The following is a 19,313-nucleotide window of genomic DNA, read 5'->3' as shown; positions in this document are numbered from 1 at the left end:
AACACCCCAGTAGAATGCCGAACCGAGCAGGGATGTGAGTGAGAATGTTAAATGCTTTAGATTCGTGCGGGGGCTGACTGCTTTCATGCAAGAAATGGGCTTGGAGAAGGGATGAGGGAGAAGGTGAAGGGCTTCTAGCATTGATCGGGGAAAATGTTTGAATAATGGCTGAAATTGATCGTATTGATATGATCCCGATGTAGGATTGAATAAGCTATAGCTGTGTGTTGAGAAGTATTAACCATCCTTGGATTCTGCTGATTCAAAGATGAACCCTTCTCCAAAAAACAAATCAAGTGCAAGACTTTTTTTTTAAAGACCATAATACATTTAACTAGTACTTGCACCATTAAAGGTACTATGTCCCATTTGCAGGCCAAAAAAATGAAAAAGTTAAATTCCAATTGCATTTGAAAGATAATACTAATTTAGAACTTCCCTATAAAAGGTGGAGCTTGAAAATATCTTCAAGTGGGAAAATAACAACTATTAGTTGTCAAATAGACTTTAGGGCTATAGAGCCCAAAAGTAATAGTCTTGATTTTCAGACAATTGTACAGAATGGTAATACGTTTAATGCTGCGTAAGATTCAATCAGTTTAATCTTGGCCATCACAAGAAGTGGGTCATTGATTTAGACAAATGCTCATGTACCCTTTACAACGTTTTTCATGTATGTTATAACCAAAGAAGAAAAAAGCCAGTCAGTCACTCAATAGTGTCTGACATTGAAGTCTAGCAAGTAAACAGGTTTCCTTGCATAATTTGAATATGAGGACACTGCTAGCGTTTAAATTTCACAGATAGGACATGCATGACATATTCATAATTCCTGCAAAGTTCTACAGCATTTGAGGTTGGCTGCAAAAGGGACATAGTACCTTTAAAGCATGCAGACTTGTAAAATATATTTTTCTACTGAAAACATACAAATGATTAGAACAAATAATCACTGTTTGTAACTACTCATATGACATCATTATGCTATACAAGCAACGATCCACCTTCAGGTTCTAAGTGTATGGCGTTAAAAAAGGTTGTTACTGCCACTTACAATGCATATAGCACTTGCAGGCCTTCTTGAGGCCAGTGAACGATATGAGTTTCAAATTCCATGTTCAAATACTTCATCTTGATTGTTTATAACATTTCCAATCATCAAGGAACTAATTTCAAGTGTAGGGTTATGTACTTGTTCTGCAGCCCCTCCCCCATATACAACCCTAGTCAGATTGCTTCAAAACCCATCGTAAACACATTTTGTTGCCTGGCTGGCGGAAGGGCTTTAACTCGAATTTCAGGTCAGAAATGAAGCGTTAAGCAGAAGGGCGTTAGCACTCAATCACCTCAAACTTTTATCAAACTGACTTATTGCTCAAAAAAAATTGTGGCGGTGTTCTACTATAACATTTCTATTAGTCTTTTAAGTTTTAAACCAATTTTCGGAACGAAAAGCAGTTTAAATATAAAACAAATCTTTAAATATGAATAATTTGAAAAGTAGATTTTGAGTCGCTTGCACGCTAATGCCATTCTGCCCGCCGGTCGACGATTTGTACTATTAACCCTATCCCTATATCTTTGATGAAAGCCAACATATGCCGCCGGAGCAAATGCATGTATCAAGTCACTGATCGAGTGGGCCGCAGTACAGAGACGTTGGATTATATACCAACATGCACACTGAGTACATTCGCAAGTGGATTTAAGCTAGAGATGGATGGGCATTCAAAGAGAAGAGTCCTGGTAAAGAGGGACAATTATTAGAGCTTTTTCATTCTTCATTTGTCAGTTTGCCATGTTATCACAGGAGGGATTGATGCCCCCTGAAAAAGGATTGAGCATGCTTCCCTGTTTGAATATGACAAGATCGAGGCAGCAGAAAACTTGGACCAAATCCAAATTTCTGTGTGCAGTACATGTGATTTCCTGCAAGATTTAGTGATTTTCCTTTTATTTTGATCATTCTGAAAGTCCAAAACCCCACAGTATACCGGGTACTTCAATTCTTACATGCTTACAGGATCAATGTTTCCCACTAGCTTCTAGCTTTAATTCTTTCACAATGTAGTTACATATGACCATTTCTTGACTCTAACTCTAATGGATCGATGCATATGTTAGATACAGAATCAGGGCATCAACAAAGGACCCAGTTAATGTCTGTCAAAGCGAGGGTATTTAGCGACTTAAAAGCTATGAGAAACTAGAACAGGGATAGCATGCACTGACACTTACCTCTAGGGTGACTTATTTAAATATTAGAGAAGAATGTTCTAGTTTTTACAGGCATGATGCTGGCATCCTTATGTACAGATCAAGTGTTTGATAAATATAGAAAGGTTATAATGTCAAGTAGCTAACAAGAATATTTAAGGGATGTTCTGATATGTGAAAGGAGTATATAGGGGGTCAGAATATTGGAGAAGGAAGGAGAGAGAGAGAGATAGTGATTGAGTGAGTGGGTGAGTGAGGGAGTGGGTGAGAGAGTGAGTGAGTGAGTTAGAGAGTGAGGGAGTGAGTGAGTGAGTGGGGGAGGGAGGGAGTAAGGGTAAGTGAGGGAGTGGGTGAGTGAGTGAGTGGGTGAGTGAGGGAGTGAGTGAGGGAGTGAGGGGGTGAGTGAGTGAGTGGGGGAATGAATAAGGGATTGAGTGAGTGAGGGAGGGAGGTAGTGAGGCAGTGGGTGAGTGAGGGAGTGAGTGAGGGAGTGAGGAGTGAGGGGTGAGTGAGGGAGTGGGTGAGTGGGTGAATGAGTGAGTGAGTGAGTGAGTTAGAGAGTGAGGGAGTGAGTGAGTGAGTGGGTGAGTGAGTGAGTGAGTTAGAGAGTGAGGGAGTGAGTGAGTGAGTGGGTGAGTGAGTGAGTGAGTTAGAGAGTGAGGGAGTGAGTGAGTGAGTGGGTGAGTGAGTGAGTGAGTTAGAGAGTGAGGGAGTGAGTGAGTGAGTGGGGGAGGGAGGGAGTAAGGGGTAAGTGAGGGAGTGGGTGAGTGAGTGAGTGGGTGAGTGAGTGAGTGAGTTAGAGAGTGAGGGAGTGAGTGAGTGAGTGGGTGAGTGAGTGAGTGAGTGAGTGAGTGAGGGAATGAGTGAGTGCATGGTTGAATGATCGATTGATTAATTGGTTTGATTGATTGATTGATCGATTGAGAAAGAGAGAGAGAGGGAGAGAAGGGTAGGACATAGAGAGAAAAGTTGAAAAAGACAGAGATAACCTAAACAATATGTTTTTAAAACATAAGCAGATTATGAAGCTGTTATATTTATATTTATGATAAATTATGCAGTTATGCTTGCTTGAAAAGAAATGGGTATTCATGAAATTAGTCAAAAGATGGTCAGTTAAAATTGTTAGAAAAGGAGTAATCTTTATAATAATAATAATGATAACAATTATTTTTTAACAAGAAAAGTACTTTGAGTTTTTAGATGAATATCTGTCTACAACCTGGATGAAAAGGCAAAATCTGAAGTTGAAATCTGCATGGTGTATCATCATTTTGTTGCCATAACAGCATACATATGTGAGTGATGAATTGATGGAATGGTCACTGTGAGATGGGATCTCCCACCAATCTTCTCAAACACTTAAAGTGCAATTGTTTTGAAGTGGATCTGAACAGAGATGGATAAAGAAATGCTAGATAGGGATTGAAAGTGATTCATTTTAATCTAATAAATGACCAGCTGACCATCAAAAGAAAGTGGATTGATATAAATATATAGGGTTGCGTTTTCTGAGAATGGACATCTTTGTAGGTCGGCAATAAATTCAATTCTGGTTGAATAGTGCCGCTTTCTCAAGAGACAAGTTCACTGCTGTTTTCCCATCAAAAGGATACTATGTTATGAAGCTGTTTGCATGGGGTTTGTACGCCATGACCACCATGCATGTATATGTGTATATTCTTGACTTGGCTGAGTGCGTTCTGAGTATGTTAGTATATATAAAAAGGGTTGTGCACTGCATTCGTTGAAGGATGGGCATACATTTTGGGCAAGGTGGAAGGGGCCTAATATCCTGACCATCAACTCGAAAAATAAGTTACCTCTGTCATTGAATCACTCTCTGCAGACGAAAGAAATCCTACAAACTGAGCTCTTTACTTCAACTTGCCCCAGATACTATATTTCCAATGGATACTGTGATTGAAGTAAGCACCTATTGTTGAGATATTTGTCACCATGTTACTCTGATGAGATGTAATTCTCTAGAGCCTTTCATACTTATTGCGATGAGGCAACTACAGTTACATAGTACCTGCACATTAAGAATGGATGGAGATGTGAATGGAGAGAGATAGAATGACATACAGAGTGGTGTTTTCTGTCATAAGTGAAGCTTTAAACAGCTCCATTAATGAAACCATTGCTTCCATGGAGGAAACATTTTTCTCTAAATCAAACTTTTTATGACACTCTTGTGAAGATCATTTATAACATTCTCGGTATTTGCAAATGAAATTAATCTTTTTCATGCGATATGGCTGTTATAGACAACTCAGATTTTCATTTTGTATTCAATAATTCTGAAACAAAGAAAATATTTTGTGCTTCTCCAAAGTTAGGTTCACACGGCAATTAGCTTTAAGTTTTGGTCGTGGTTTTAAACTACAAAGTTTTGGACATGGTTTTAAATTTTGAAGGTATCTTGCAGTTATGGACTATATGCAGATGCACAAGCAATCTTAAGGTTAGTACAATAGCTTCGTGCAGTGGGGGTGCAGGTACTCACTCAAAGTTATTTATGCCGTGCAAACGCAATTGACTTTAAGGTATTCCCCATTTACACCAGCTTGAGGTTCAACGAATGCTTTTCTGACTTTAAAGCTTTGAATACTTATTTTTGGTCCTAGCTGTTTGAACCCTTGTTGCTGTTAGTGGATTGTTGTTTATAACTTGGAGATTTTGCAAACTTTAAGTTTATAACTATATGACGGTCCTATATGAACATAGGTTAGATGGGACTTATAAAGTCTATACAGTTGTACCTGAAACCCACTCTAAACTAACTCTTTATACTGATCCAACTAATTCTTGGCCATTTGAAGAAAAAAATGTTCGCTCTATTGCATGGCTGGTGTCAATCTCATGGATATTTTATGCAGGGGTACATGTATTACATATCATGCCAGCATATTGTCTTGGGCGAGAAAACAGAGCATTTTAACCTTATTCAATATCGGAGTATCTATGATGTGACCTGATTTAAGTCCTCTCAATATCATCCACTTGCCCTGTTTTAAACTCATCATTTTTGTTTCATGGCATATTACATGTATATGTTCACAAGAGATCATCGTGCTATTCTTTTCCACATATTTTCATGTCATGAAGTTTTATATAAATCAAAATAAGAATTGCAGAGTTTGGTAAGTCTTCCTTTGCAGTAGAAGTTTGCACAAAGTTGTTGGTTAAAGGTATTACAAAGTTTTGGAATGGGGTCATGGATTTGGTTCAAATTAACATATTGGAAGCATATGCGTTCCTACAATAGTTATTGATCGTTGTCGCGGTTGAAATCGAGTCTAAAGTTATGAAATTATGAATAATAAACTCTTTATGTTGTATAGCTCCCTCTCAAGGTCATGATATTAATTTAGCTATGAAACAATGTTTCTTGACTAAAATCGACCGATTAGCTATTCCCGTTTAGAAATTATACATCACAACTTCAATATTCTGAGATTTTCATGGTCGCAGCTACCATTGAACGGCCATGGGTGCTATTTGAAATTTATCAAAATTTACCGGGAGCACCGGTAAATTTTTATATTCAATTTTGCTCGAAAACAGAAGTGCTTTAGAGGCTAATTTTTTAAGTGCTTATAATATATGCACAGGAGCATCAAAATATATCAAAATTGTAAAGATTCACTATCCACCCAATTTTCAAAATTTCCCAAAACCTTTACCTTTAAATTATAAACGTTCTTTCTCAATTTCATTGCCCCAAATACTTGGCATCTATCTTAAAGCATTAATTGACTACGGATTTCTCTCAATCCCTTAGACCGTATAAAGGATGCACCCAGTTCCTGTAGGCAATAATTTAAAGAGCAGAAATCTTTGACAAATGAATCTCGCAAATAGTTTTTGAGGGCTTACCAAAACTACACTGACCTGATTTAAAGATTAATTGCTGCATGTAGCGTGATAAATACACTATCCAAAGATACCCCCAAACACACAGATGACTCATGTTGAATGTCAGACCTCTAGAGAAATCTAATTGTACATGAGCTCATAAAAAATGATGACAGTATCAACTTGATGTTTCATATATCATGCCAGAAATCAAACGATTGGCATCGATTCCACCTCATCATCGTTCTGCATGCACGGGAGCGCCGCTGGAGGGCACGCGACTTTATTTTTAAACTTTCTTCACACTTGATCATGTAATAAAGGAGCGTTGTCGAGATATAGATCAAGTGTACATGACATTTAGGTTATGAGGCATGACAAGAAAGCTTGTCATATATTGTCAAGAGAAGGTAGGGTGGGTTTGAAAAGACACTTCATCATCCTTTTTGTAGAGAAATGACTGAATGGCCTAGAAAAGAGTCTGGTTTTTAGGCAAGGCCTTAAGTATTCTTACATGAAACCATCAGTAAATGAATAGTATTGATATCTATCTCTTTGATTGTAAATCATACAAAGGAAAAATGAAAAAATAGTGAAGATGCAAATTTGAGTGGGTTCATAAAATAGGAATGCTGTGAATCTGAATTGATTATTCTTCTGCAAGAATTTTTGTTTTGTGTGTGGATAATTACCTCCATGTCAAGAGCTTTTTTAATACTACTGGCCTTAATCCACAGCCTGCTTTATCCAGAATTGCTTTCAAAACTAGATTTACCATGGATCAAAACCCTGGACTGCCTTATTAATTTAAATTCAGGTTGGTGTTAGCTAACCAACGTACATGTAGCTGTCAAGGAGGTGTTCATACAGGCAAGATTCACTATAGAGTCCTTGGTCTGAGGAAGTCGCAGTTCTATGTCTGGTCCGTTGACCACAGTTCAGTCAATTATGCCATGACACGATTCTAGAGTTATGCATAATCTAGCCATCCTTCTAAATCTCTTAGGTTAATTCTCCTCTTTATTCAGGTTGGTGAGTGCAGGTGACCGGTAGACTTCAACATGGAGAGTTGGTATTTATACAGGCAAGGTGCACTCGGGAGAGTCCTGGGGATGTGGCAGTTCGATGTCAGCCCAAAGACATTACGATTAGAGAACAATTCAGATAGGCGCACCATGTCTAATCAGTCTCTTTCTGTGTCCTCTCTGTCTTAGGTTGGTGCGCAAGGTGACCAATGTTGACGTCAACATAAGAGTTGGTATCCATACAGGCAAGGTGCACTGTGGAGTCCTGGGGATGACGAAGTGGCAGTTCGATGTCAGTTCAAAGACATCAATTAATTACAGAACTATTCACATAGGCAAAACCATGTCTAATCAGTCTCTTTCTGTGTCCTCTCTGTCTTAGGTTGGTGCGTGAGGTGACCAATGTTGACGTCAACATGAGAGTTGGTATCCACACAGGGAAGGTGCACTGTGGAGTCCTGGGTATGAGGAAGTGGCAGTTCGATGTCTGGTCCAATGACGTCACGCTGGCTAACATCATGGAGGCAGGGGGTATGCCAGGGTAAGTCAACACAAATCTATGGCTTCCAACTTTAAAGATATAGACCAGTTTGGGAAATGCCCCCCCCCCTCTCAAAAAATGAAATGGAAGCTCTTATTACCAATCACATGAAAGAATACGTTTTGACTAATACTTGATGATACAAATTTTGCCGGGAAAGCGCCTACTAATTGATATATTTGGTAAATTATCATATTGATCCGGTCTGGATAGATATCGTGAATGCACTTCAACATTGAACACTTGGGCATATATTTCTGATTTTTTGTTGTTGCAAATTTAGGTTAAAGGATTTCCATCTAAACCTCTAAATATTGAATGGATATTTTGCACCCAAAACCCTTAAACCGCAATTTTACCACTACCGGTCTATATCTTTAACAGTGAGAGTAGAGGTGTCATGTTCTAGTGGATAAGTCACAGGACTGTGGATCACATGGTTCGCAGTTCAAGTCCAGCCGCAGTCCTTTGGCAAGATATTAATCTACATTTGCCACCCTCCACCCAGGTGAAGTAAATGTGTACATGGTAGGAATTTATTCCTTGATTCCTTGAATGCCTGAAGAACTTAAGGGTAGCTGGGCTAACGCCATGGTAATAATACCACTCTGTAGGCTACTTGAGCATCCCCTGGGATGGATGCAAGCACATTATAAATGTAGCTATTGTTGTTATCATCATTACAGGCCTGATAATTACCCAATTTAAATTGGTCCTCGATTTTTAAATTTTTTTTCTTCCTGATTTCTTTTTTTTCTCCCAATTTTACCCCTATTTTCCCTAATTTGTTCTTGATTTTCTTATTCAAAAGGGGGGAATGTTGGTAGATTCCATTTTTTCCCCTGAAACCTTTTTTTTAGTGCTCACTATCACCCCTGTAATTACCGACATTATTATCGATCATAAGTAACGTGACATATTTGTAGTGCAACTACATTTCATAGTGCAAGGGTGCTGTTGTTCTTGCAACTACAAGAAAAAGCAATTGCCCTTGTACCTTATACAGAGCTTGGACAACTAACAGCGTCAAAGTTATATTGCACATGATATGTAAATTGAACTAACAGCTTTTAAAAAAGATTTAGAGATGAATAAAAATGTTAGGGTTTAAAACATAAAAAGGGGGTCATTCTGTTTTGAACAATTTTCATCAAGTAACCATTTGAAGTTTGTTGACATCGTCATATACATTGTACTAATACATATGAACTTCAAAACTCCATTTAGATATCCATTTCAACCTTTTACACTTTCTTTTTTCTATGTTTAAGTTAAGTAGGTACCGGTATGCTGCCATTGAAACTGTTGCCAGAGGTTATATCTTGTTTGGAATAAATACCAAGTTTCTATTTTGCTGTACCGTGAATGTTTAGACATACATTAGAGAGCTTCAAAGAAAAACAAAATCTGTTTTAACCCCCAACCCACCCTGAATGTATAGTCCCATATATGACATCCCATGTTGTCTAAAAGCCCTGTTCCTTGTATCTCTTTCATTAATTTCGCCGATTTGGGATGACCGAAATTCAGGAGAAAGGCGCTGTTTTCAGATTGAATGAAAATAGCTGGGAGTAATTCCTAGTTTGGCACTGAGCTAAGCATAATAATGCTTGATATGAATTCACCTTCAAGATCGCGTGTTGCTCTTTGTATTAAAACAATATATATAATGCACCATATCACTGGGGTAGCTTAAGGAAATGTAATGTCTCAAAGACACATCCAGTACACAAAATGCGTAGTTATAGAATTATCATAATGTTATTGCATAAATACAGAACTGTGTCATCAGGCCATGGAGATAGTAAAATCCTTTTTACGAACTTGATTACCGGTTATCTAAATGATTTTAAAATTAATTTGAGAATGCCTAATAATTTCTTTTTATTTATTGATATCACTAGTACTTATGCATATTTACATTACGGAAATGTCTTTTCAAGCCACTATACTATATTTCCCTTTATGAGCTACATGTACCTTAAATGTAGCATTGCATAGGTATAAGAGCATTGCATAGGGCCATGATAAAAAACATTTAAAGCTTGTCTGTACTAGTTTGGCCAGGGGGGATTAGACCTCACTGACAGGTGGTTATCTCATCAATCAGCTCTCAATTAACATAAGAAAAAGGGGATCATGGGGGTACCAACAGGCACCAATTAAACATTGTTGCTATATAGAGGGCGCAAGTAGCTATAAGTAGTGCAGTGGGCCTTTACAGGGTAAATGTTATTGTTGCATATGTAGAGTTGTCTGAAACCATTATTTTTCTGGTGCTTCAAATTTTCATGAGTTTCATGAGTGGTTGAAATCAATTTAAACGAGTTCTCGCCATGCAAACTGAATCACTTCTTTACAAGTCGCAAAAGCTTCATATTGCAAAGATTTTTGTTTTTTGAGTACCATCTACTTGAGATCGCTACTAGTTGCTTTACATTCTCATTTACTACTGAATAACACCCCAGAAGGTCACATAAAACATCTTTTTTCACTCAATAATGGAATGTTATGGAAGAAAGGAACATGACCATAGTCTACCATATCGCTAGGTGTACCACATAAACCAAAAAAAGATATCTGATTGGGTCGAAACAACATGTTTTGAAATATTTTTTGTAAGGATAGGTGCATTCAGAAGAACTGCAATGTGTGGTGTTCTTTTAGAGTGGAAACCTGATATGTTTTTTCCTCCTTCCAACTTTCCACCCCCTCATTTCCATTTAGACATGGCAAAACCAAACATTTTCCAAGGTGAAAAATAAGACCTATACACACAGTCAATTGAAGAGTTTTATCTCAATGTCACTATTTAACATGATGCTCCATTATGTGGATAAAGATCACTTTCTATTCTCTTTATTTGCGGGGGAGGGAAGGGGAAGGGGGGGGGGATTAATTATGGATATGCTGTAATAGTGCATTAGCTATGACACTAGGAATACTTTGTTGAAATGCTGCAATGATTTTGAGTTTGAATGAGTTTGAATGTTAAGTCAAGGCACTTTTAATTGTTTATAAATTATTTAAAAAACTACTAGATTTCTTACAAAAGAGCCATATTCATTGCTATACTCTTGTCCTGACTTTCAAGATGTTTCATTTTAACCATATGGTTTCCTTTTCAATCTCCAGAAGCAATTTAAAGAAGAAGAAAAAAGGAATTATAGTGATGTAGTATGTATCCCAAACTTGAGGTAACAGTTTATTTGGGGGTCAAAAAATAAATTCATTAAATTAAAAGTATCAAAACAGAAATGTCATTCCAAACTATTATTATTGATGAAAAAAGAAGGCAGTTATGTAAAATGATTGTCTCAGAGTTAATGCCCTTCTGGCTCTCAGCAGACAATATATTCTCATTATTCAGGATATTGATTGTCCCTTCTTGTGTTTAACTCAACACTTGCATTGAAATCCTATTTATAGAAGAGAAGACAGTCTTGCTTCGATCTGTATTAAGCTTAATATCCCTAATGCAACAACTGTTGAATCATAATTAGTCAGCTTTGGTTTGCGTTCCCTCTTATCAAGTCATCAATCAAAGACTATTATTTTGATAAAAGACATTTTTGGAGTACCAGGCTAAAAGGAATTTCACCCATCCCCAAATCAGCCATCGATTGGGTTTGACTAAAAAAAGGCATATTCCCTCATAGAGTTATCACTCCGAGCCTCTCTTGGTCGATCGCACGCCCGCGCCGAGGATTCTCTTATCGCAACCCGCGATCTCGCGTAAACACTTCATTGTCACCTTCGAACAAGAAGGGGGCAACTGTCCACAGCGTGGCGGGTCGTGGGGCACCGGAAACGCAGAGCAACACTTTCAATTTGAGGAGGCACGGTGCATTTCTGCAGTGCTGCTACGCCTCTTCAGATTCAAAAGTCCGCAGGCTGGATCACGCGTGTGTCATTCCTCAGCATATTGTGTCTTTGTCATTTATCTCTCTCTTCCCTCACCTTATGTGTCTGCTTTGTTTGTAATTTTATACACCTATCAATTTCCCTCTCTCTCTCTCTCTCTCTCTCTCTTTATCTCTCTCTCTCTCTTTATCTCTCTCTCCCTCTCTATCCCTCTCTATCTCTCTCTCTCTCTCTCTCTCTCTCTCTCTCTCTCTCTCTCTCTTTCTCCTCTCTCTCTCTCTCTTTCTTTCTGTCCCCTATCTCTTTCTCTCTCATCTTATTTTCCCCCTCTCTCTCTCTTCCACTTCACCTTCACTCGCCGACATTCTCTTGTTCTTATTCTCTCTTATTGTCTTTGAGGCTTTCATTATTCTGTGTTTGTGTCTCTCTGTCTCTCCCCTCTCTCTGTCTCTCCCCTCTCTCTGTCTCTCTCTTTCTCTCTCTCTCTCTCTCTCTCATATTGACAATCCTCTTTCTGTCTCAATCTTGCTCTCACTTGTCCCCTCTTCTCTCTCTCTCTCTCTCTCTCTCTCTCTCCCTCCCTTCCTCCCTCCATCCCTCTCTTCTCTGCTCTCTCTCCTCTCTTCTCTCTCTCTCTGTTTCTCCTGCTCACTCAATCACTTAATGCATGACTGCATGTCCTGGAGACCAGTCTGATTTTTCTGGCCTGGAGGATTCTCTTGACCTCTCTCCCCTCCTCTATCCCTGGTTCTCGATCCAGTGCTTGTCTGTCATTCTCCTTGTTTCTTTCTGTCAGTTACCCTTAACATTCCTCTTGCTTTCACTAGTATGATTGTCACAAAGAACTCTGTTCAACCTTTTCTTGTTCAGTGTCTTTCTCTATCTATCTCTCTCTCTCTCTCTCTCCCTCTCTCTCTCTCTATTTTCCCTTTTTTTTTCTTCTTCTCTCACCTTTTTTTCCTCTTTTTAAAAATATATATTTCTCTCACTTTCTTTTTTGATTTCTCTCGCTCTCCATCTTTGAATTGGTATACCTCCCACATGGCTTGGCACACTTTCCATTTTTGTTTTTTCCTCTAAACACCAAGTCTAGCTTTGTACATCATTCCTTCCATCTCTCATTTCATCTGTCTGTATATCCATCGTTCTCTACTTATGAACCTTTAATTCTATTCAATACCCTTCTCTCTCTCTTTCTCTCGATATAAACCTCCTATACTGGCTGTGCCTATCTTAGTCCTTGAATGCAATTTATCGGAAGTCGGGTTCTTACGCGAGGTGCTTATGACAGGTCTGATTTCCTTTGCTTCTGATGATCAGACCAGACCAGACCGAGTGTAGGTCTTTTGACTCTCCTGGATTATCCCTGGGCGAGAATGATGGAGAAGAGGGGGCAAGGACCTGCTGTCTTGTTAGTCTTTCCCTTAAAGGCCCACTGCACTACTTGTAGCTAGTTGCTCCCTCTATATAACAAACAATGCATAATCGGTGACCATTGGTCCCCCATGATCCTCTTTTTCTTATGTTATCTGAGAGCTGATTTGATTAGATAACCACCTGTCCAGTGACCTTGCAGGGCAGTCGAATCCCTCCTGTAAACTACGGCAGATAAGCTTTAAAGAGAAAGTTGGGTTCTGGTAAAGAGGGACAAGAATTTGTGAGCTTTCTCATTCCGGCTTTGTGTGCCATTAGGCCTGTCCTCATCAGCTCGAGTTTGCCAAATAATCCGGCATTTTCAGACTCGTGATATTATCCCAAAGCTCGATATTGCGACTGATATGCTCATCGGAAGGGCGCAAATCAGCCCGCTATTTCCCAAATAGCAAGATATTTTGGAAACAAGACCAAGATTTCTCAGGATATTTTCTCGACCAAATATCCCACTAATTGCAACTGTGGGCTGATGATTAAGACGCAAATTAACTGGTTAATATGCGAACAGGATAGTTAAAATAGCGAGTTATTTGGCAAACTCGAGCTGATGAAGACAGGCCTACTCTAGACATAGCTGTACTCTGAAAAAAAGCTCTGAAAATGCCCTCATATTCAAAATTTGTTGAGAAATAGCTGACAAGTTTTAGGCCAATCTGTCATGTCATGTAGTCCAACTTCCACTCCTACTTATTTCCACAACCATGACCTCAAAAACAATTTGTACAAAACAGGGTGTCTACAAAAAATACCAGATTTTATTGGCAATTTATTTTTCATACCACTTAACCGTAGTCATTAAAGCTCTCAAGGTAATGTTATTGTGGTATATTCTAACTTTATTTTCTAAATTTCACAATGGTCAAATGAAACCTGAAAATACTGATAGTTTTGTGCGACATAGGTGATGCATTTTTCAAACAAGAGAGCGCAGCAACTAGCATCCATGCATGATGTTTGTATTTAATTTCCGAGGTGATTAGTTCTGTGCTGTGTATGGCTATACTGTGCAGATGCTACTGACTTTGTTGTCTTTGTAACATTTGTAAATTTATGCCAACCATCTGGTCTCACAAAAATATCAACTTTCCTTTTTTTTCATTTTTTGTTGTTATAGATTACAGTGAAATTCATATAAGATTAGATGCAAATCAAACAAAAGTTCCTACAGATTTTTATTGAAATTGATTAATAATTATTTAAAGACATTTTACAGATTGATTTTTCTCTGAGACACCCTACATGGGCAAATACAAATCTTCAAGCATTCAACTTAACCAATAGGGTTCATTTGCAATTCCATCTCAGTAATTCCCATTTACGTTTGATTTATATTTCAATTGAACATTTCATTGGCTGCACGCAAGAAGTCCGTTACTGCAATTGGCAATATACACAGCTCTTACATGAAATACCTCCACCATGAAGAAGAAAATGATATTGCATGACTTTAGACTTGGTATATCCAGGATAGTAACCCCTTTGACCTAATCATTCGAAGCTATCGAAAGAACTATTATGATATTGCCACTATACAGCCACTGTTATGAGGGATAGGCAACACAGCGTTTTGCAAATTCAGTGTGTGTGTGTGTGTGTGCGTGTGTGTGTGTGTGTGTGTGAATTTTGGGAGAGGTGTGAGTCCAAATGTATTTAAACATGTATTTCTTTACAATTAATGTTTATAGTTTTTAATTTTTGATGAGAAATATAAATCAAATATACCATGCACTCTTTTAGAGTCACTGGTAAAATTATTGTTTCTCTATGGTGACTGTTATAGTGATGATTATTTGGGGTCACACGCCCCCCCCCCCCCTAAAGTAGTGCCATGCCAGTAAATAGTGCTATGCCAGTCATATCAGAGAATCGGTTATTCAACCAGAGTCTTTTGGTGCATTGTATATTTGATTAATATAATAACCTTGGTGGCTTGGTGAGGATTCATGGTAGCATCATCGATATTGATATCAAATAATACGAGGCATGAAGGGTTGCTTCAACTAGCTCTTTATTTTGTTATATAACATTCTTCAACTACATCCTGGCATGTAGTGTATTGTCAGAAGGTATAACCAGCCACGGGAGCTTGTTAGCTCTAAATGTCATCTGTTTGGAGCCAGTAGGGCGTTAACCCATATACCTCAACAGAGAGTTAACGCCCCTTCTCGCTCTAAACAGACGATGCACTCTTCATGTGACCATTATGTTCCCTCTCTCTCTCTCTTAGACTCTTGACTGGTATGTTACTTGATTGCCAACATGCTGTGACTAATATTTACTTCGCTTCAAAGTGCATTGGCTTATTGGCCATGCAAAAGGGCATATATCGCTGTTGTGTGATTTCGAAACACTATGGTTTTGATTGCTGAAGTAGTTTGGGGCCAGAAGGTGTTAACACATATACTTTTTATACAGATTTAATGTTCTTCTGGCTCTCAACAAACAATATCATGAACGTGTTGTGTAGATGAAGTCATGGAATGGTAGAAATGTGGATATGAATGTCTTTAAATGTATTGTCTGTTTGGAGCCAGAAGGGTGTTAACTCGTATAATTCAACATTTTGAAGAGAAAGATAGTGCCCTACTAGCGTTAAATGGACGATATTATTGTTAACCAATCAGGCCATGTTTGAACTTCCATTGCTGTGTAGACTATAGTCAAAGATATACAACAGAAAGAGATAAAAAGAAAAAGAAACCATGACAGGATAACCCATGAATACTTAATTTCTGAAGCGGTAATTTTTTGGCGCATAATCAACTTTGTGTCTTTCTTTCTGGATAAAATTAGACTTCATGATCAAAATCAGACCTGCATGATTAATGAAAAGTGACTCTATGATAAAAACAAAACAAAACATCGATCTCAACAATGCTATGTGTTATGTGCATTGCTAAACAGATAGCTCCAAAGCAGTTAACTGTCAGAAGGGCGTTAACTTTGATTTCAAGTAAATTAACTAATGCCCTCCTGACTCCAAACAGACGATATCTCAATGTATCCCATTTATGAAACGCACATACAAGTACATGCATGGGGAACTTCTACACTGTGGAAGTAGTGCTCAGCCTTCTAAGGTAATGACATTTGAGTAATGAAGGTTAATTAGCTTTTAATTATGCTCTGCACCATCTTCTCAAATACTCAATTAAGATGTATTAGCCCTCATTAAAAAGCTAATTACATTTATCAAAGACACCAGGATCCAGAAAGGCATTACCCTTTATGTTATGTCGTGGCACGTCAAAGGTAATATGTGTCATTTGCTGTCCGATACATTACCACAAATAATGAAAGATGAACCAAACTGAACATTGGAAGGGTAGTTTACCATTTCATCTGGGTTAATTCAAGCTCCAGTTTCACTGTTTTAGAGAAAGTCCACTCTGAAATTAAGTTGATTTTAATAAAAGCAGAAAATGAGAGAATCAAATTCATGAAAGTTTCAGCAATATCCGATTAAAAATAGGAAGGTTGTAAATTTTTGCATTTGTCATCAGTGAAACACAAACTGGCAACACTGTAATGTATCTTGCGAGCTTCTCTCCAATATGCTCTGTACAGAAAACTTCAAAAACTTCATTTTCTTAGTTATTGATGACGGATTAAGTTTGTTTCATAAAGGGGTTGTACAAAAAAATATTTGCAATAGTTATATTTGGGGTAAATGTATCATTTAAAACTTTCTTAAGTTTGATTGCATTTTCAAAAATTCATGATTTTCTTGTTTTTATCAGTGTTTGCCACAACTTTCTCTGACCTGTTTTTCTCATTTTCTGCTTCTATTACAACAAACTTAATATATGGGTGAACTTTCCTTTTAAATTTGTAGGATCATTTGGTACACAGACACTGATTATGATGTCGATAACATTGGAATACATGTATCATATGTTTGGAGTCAGAAGTGTGTTATGCAAAAATAACGTCCTTCAAGCCCCAAACAGACGAACATATGACAGGTATATCTACATCAAAGGAATAACGCAGTGCAAAAGATAAGTTACTTGAAAATGTAATGGAGAGTTGAGAACAGAGTATAGATTAAAAATATGGAAAAAAGACGGGGGGGGGGGGGGAGGGAGGAATAACTCTCGGGTTATTGTCTGTTTAGAGACTACAAGGAAAGAAGATAAGAAAAGCTTTGAATTCCTAAGTTCAATATGGTACAAAATACCCACGGTTTGCCCTTCTTTATTATCTATTGAGAACCATAACAGTATTAAATATGTTTTGCAATATCTAGAAGTTAATGCCTTTGTTGCTCTCAACAAACAATTTATTTTTAGGGCCAGAAGGTCATTATCTCAGATATTGTCTTTTTGGAGCCATAAGGATGTTAGCTCTGTGTACAATTGATTTAGTTAAAGCCCTTCTGGCTCCAAACCAATACATAGCCTGTGTGAATTATCTGGAGGAAAATGCACATTAAACATCTTAGTGTTTTCGCTGCAAGACCTGAAGCGAATCAGTCATAGTGCATAATTCTAGTGGTCCCGTACCTACCCATCCTTGTCAGGTATGTTGGGAGGTGAGGCAGAGGGTTACAGTGATTCAGTTCACTTTCCCCTGCAGGCACTTGAATTATCAAGACTATGATGACGATGACGATGATGACGACGATGACGACGATGATGAAAATAAAAATGACAAGCCTTATCAGCAGTAGATGTGAACTCACTAAAAAAAAATTCTCTTTTTTTATACTCTTTTTCATTTAATCTCCAAACGGATGAGAACTATTCTGAAATTTTCTTTCATTTTTCTCTTTTCCCAAATCTCTCAATATATATCATGTTCTCAGTTATCTCTTTCATTTTCATGTAACTTATCTATTGCATTGTTTTATCGTCTGTTGATGTATGTTGACCTTTCTGTGTGTCTCTGTTTATTCCACCCCCATACGTTTGGTCTTTGTATCTATATCGTCTACGCCTGCTCCCGCCCCCCCCCCCCCACCCCCTCCTCTTGCCCTGTGTCGTACCCCTCTTCTCTCTCTTTTGTGCTGTATGTGTGTGTTTACATCTCCTGTAACTGTCTATCTCCCTCCTTTTTTTCATACCCATACCATATATTTGGTAAAATCTCTTTCCCTCTGATTCACATTTATTTGACTGCGGTTATCCTTCTCTCTCTCTCTCTCTCTCTCTCTCTCTCCCTCTCTCCCCCTCTCTCTCTCTAAATTGCTGTATGTTTGCTAATATGCACAGTCTCCCCTCCTCCCCTCCTTATCCTCTCCCCTCCCCCCCTCTCCTCTCCCCTCCTATCTTCTCTTCCCTCTTCTGCCCCCCTCTTGCCTCTTCTCCCTCCCCTCCCCTCCCCTCCCCTCCCCTTCCCTCCCCTCCCCTCCCCTCCCCTCCCCTCCCCTCCCCTCCCCTCCCCTCCCCTCCCCTCCCCTCCCCTCCCCTCCCCTCCCCTCCCCTCCCCTCCCCTCCCCTCTTCTATCCTCATTTCTTTGGCTCTCTCTGCATCTTTGAGCCCTGTTCCCAAGCTCTAAAACAAGGCAATGCAGCATCATTATGTCCCGTGATGATGAATTGTAATGACTCAGGCAAACAGTAAATCAACATGAATAATACATAGCTCATGTCATTCCAATTTGTGAATGAAGAAACCAGAGTACCGTACATTGATGTCAGCCGTCAACCTGCTTCTTTCCACTTGGCAGATTAAAAGACAGTCAAGAATATGCAGGCACTGAATTCATTTGGGTAGTCAAAGGTTTTTCAGTCATTTGATGTCTCTATGTGACCAAGTATTGTCAAATTATGTTTATGGACATTGAATATTTGGTCTAATCCAAGCTCTTGTAGAGCTATTAACACATTACTTCAGGGGAAAAATACTTATAACATTTCATGGGCTACTTTTTAAGCTTGCTTGCATGAAAATAACTCACATTATTTTGTTTTGCATTGAAATCTATGTAGTTTTGGGGGGCTCTTTTATGACTTTCGGGGCTCTTTTTGGCATTTTAGGGGCTAATTTGCCCTGAGCCCCCATGTATTTTCCCCCTGCTTACTTGCTTTCTTCGCCTCTATGCAAAGTGGGAGAGAGATTAATAATTGTACTTTTATCTTGTCTACCACAAGCTGTGGTTATTCCCCCATATCCCATAACCAATAATTGAATGAGTTAATAAACGATGATGCTCTGAAATCATGACGCATTGGTACTTTTGTTATGAAAGTTTGCACCGCACCCCACAAGGGAATGCAGTAGGGGGATAACGATGCGATGGAGTTATGAACATGGAAATCATATCGAACCCTGAGGCAACTACATAGAATATACAACAGCAGCGGAGAGAGAAGGTGTCAGTGTCATTTGCACTTCTCGCTGAGTTTGTGTGATTATAGATTCATGTT

At 38.5% G+C, this 19,313-nt stretch overlaps 1 protein-coding gene across 1 annotated transcript in view; it reads left to right on the top strand.

The window, feature by feature from the left end:
• LOC582776 (adenylate cyclase type 5) overlaps window positions 1-19,313 on the top strand; it is a 143,256-nt gene that overhangs the window by 104,304 nt on the left and 19,639 nt on the right. Inside the window, exon 6 of the mRNA XM_030990224.1 lies at window positions 7,486-7,644. Coding sequence (XP_030846084.1) covers window positions 7,486-7,644 — 159 coding nt within the window. The remainder of the gene's footprint in view (window positions 1-7,485; window positions 7,645-19,313) is intronic.

The sequence above is a fragment of the Strongylocentrotus purpuratus genome, unplaced genomic scaffold (assembly GCF_000002235.5).
Source record: "Strongylocentrotus purpuratus isolate Spur 01 unplaced genomic scaffold, Spur_5.0 spur5_scaffold_19, whole genome shotgun sequence".
Classification (NCBI taxonomy): domain Eukaryota; kingdom Metazoa; phylum Echinodermata; class Echinoidea; order Camarodonta; family Strongylocentrotidae; genus Strongylocentrotus; species Strongylocentrotus purpuratus.
This window is presented reverse-complemented; position numbering and strand designations above follow the sequence as displayed.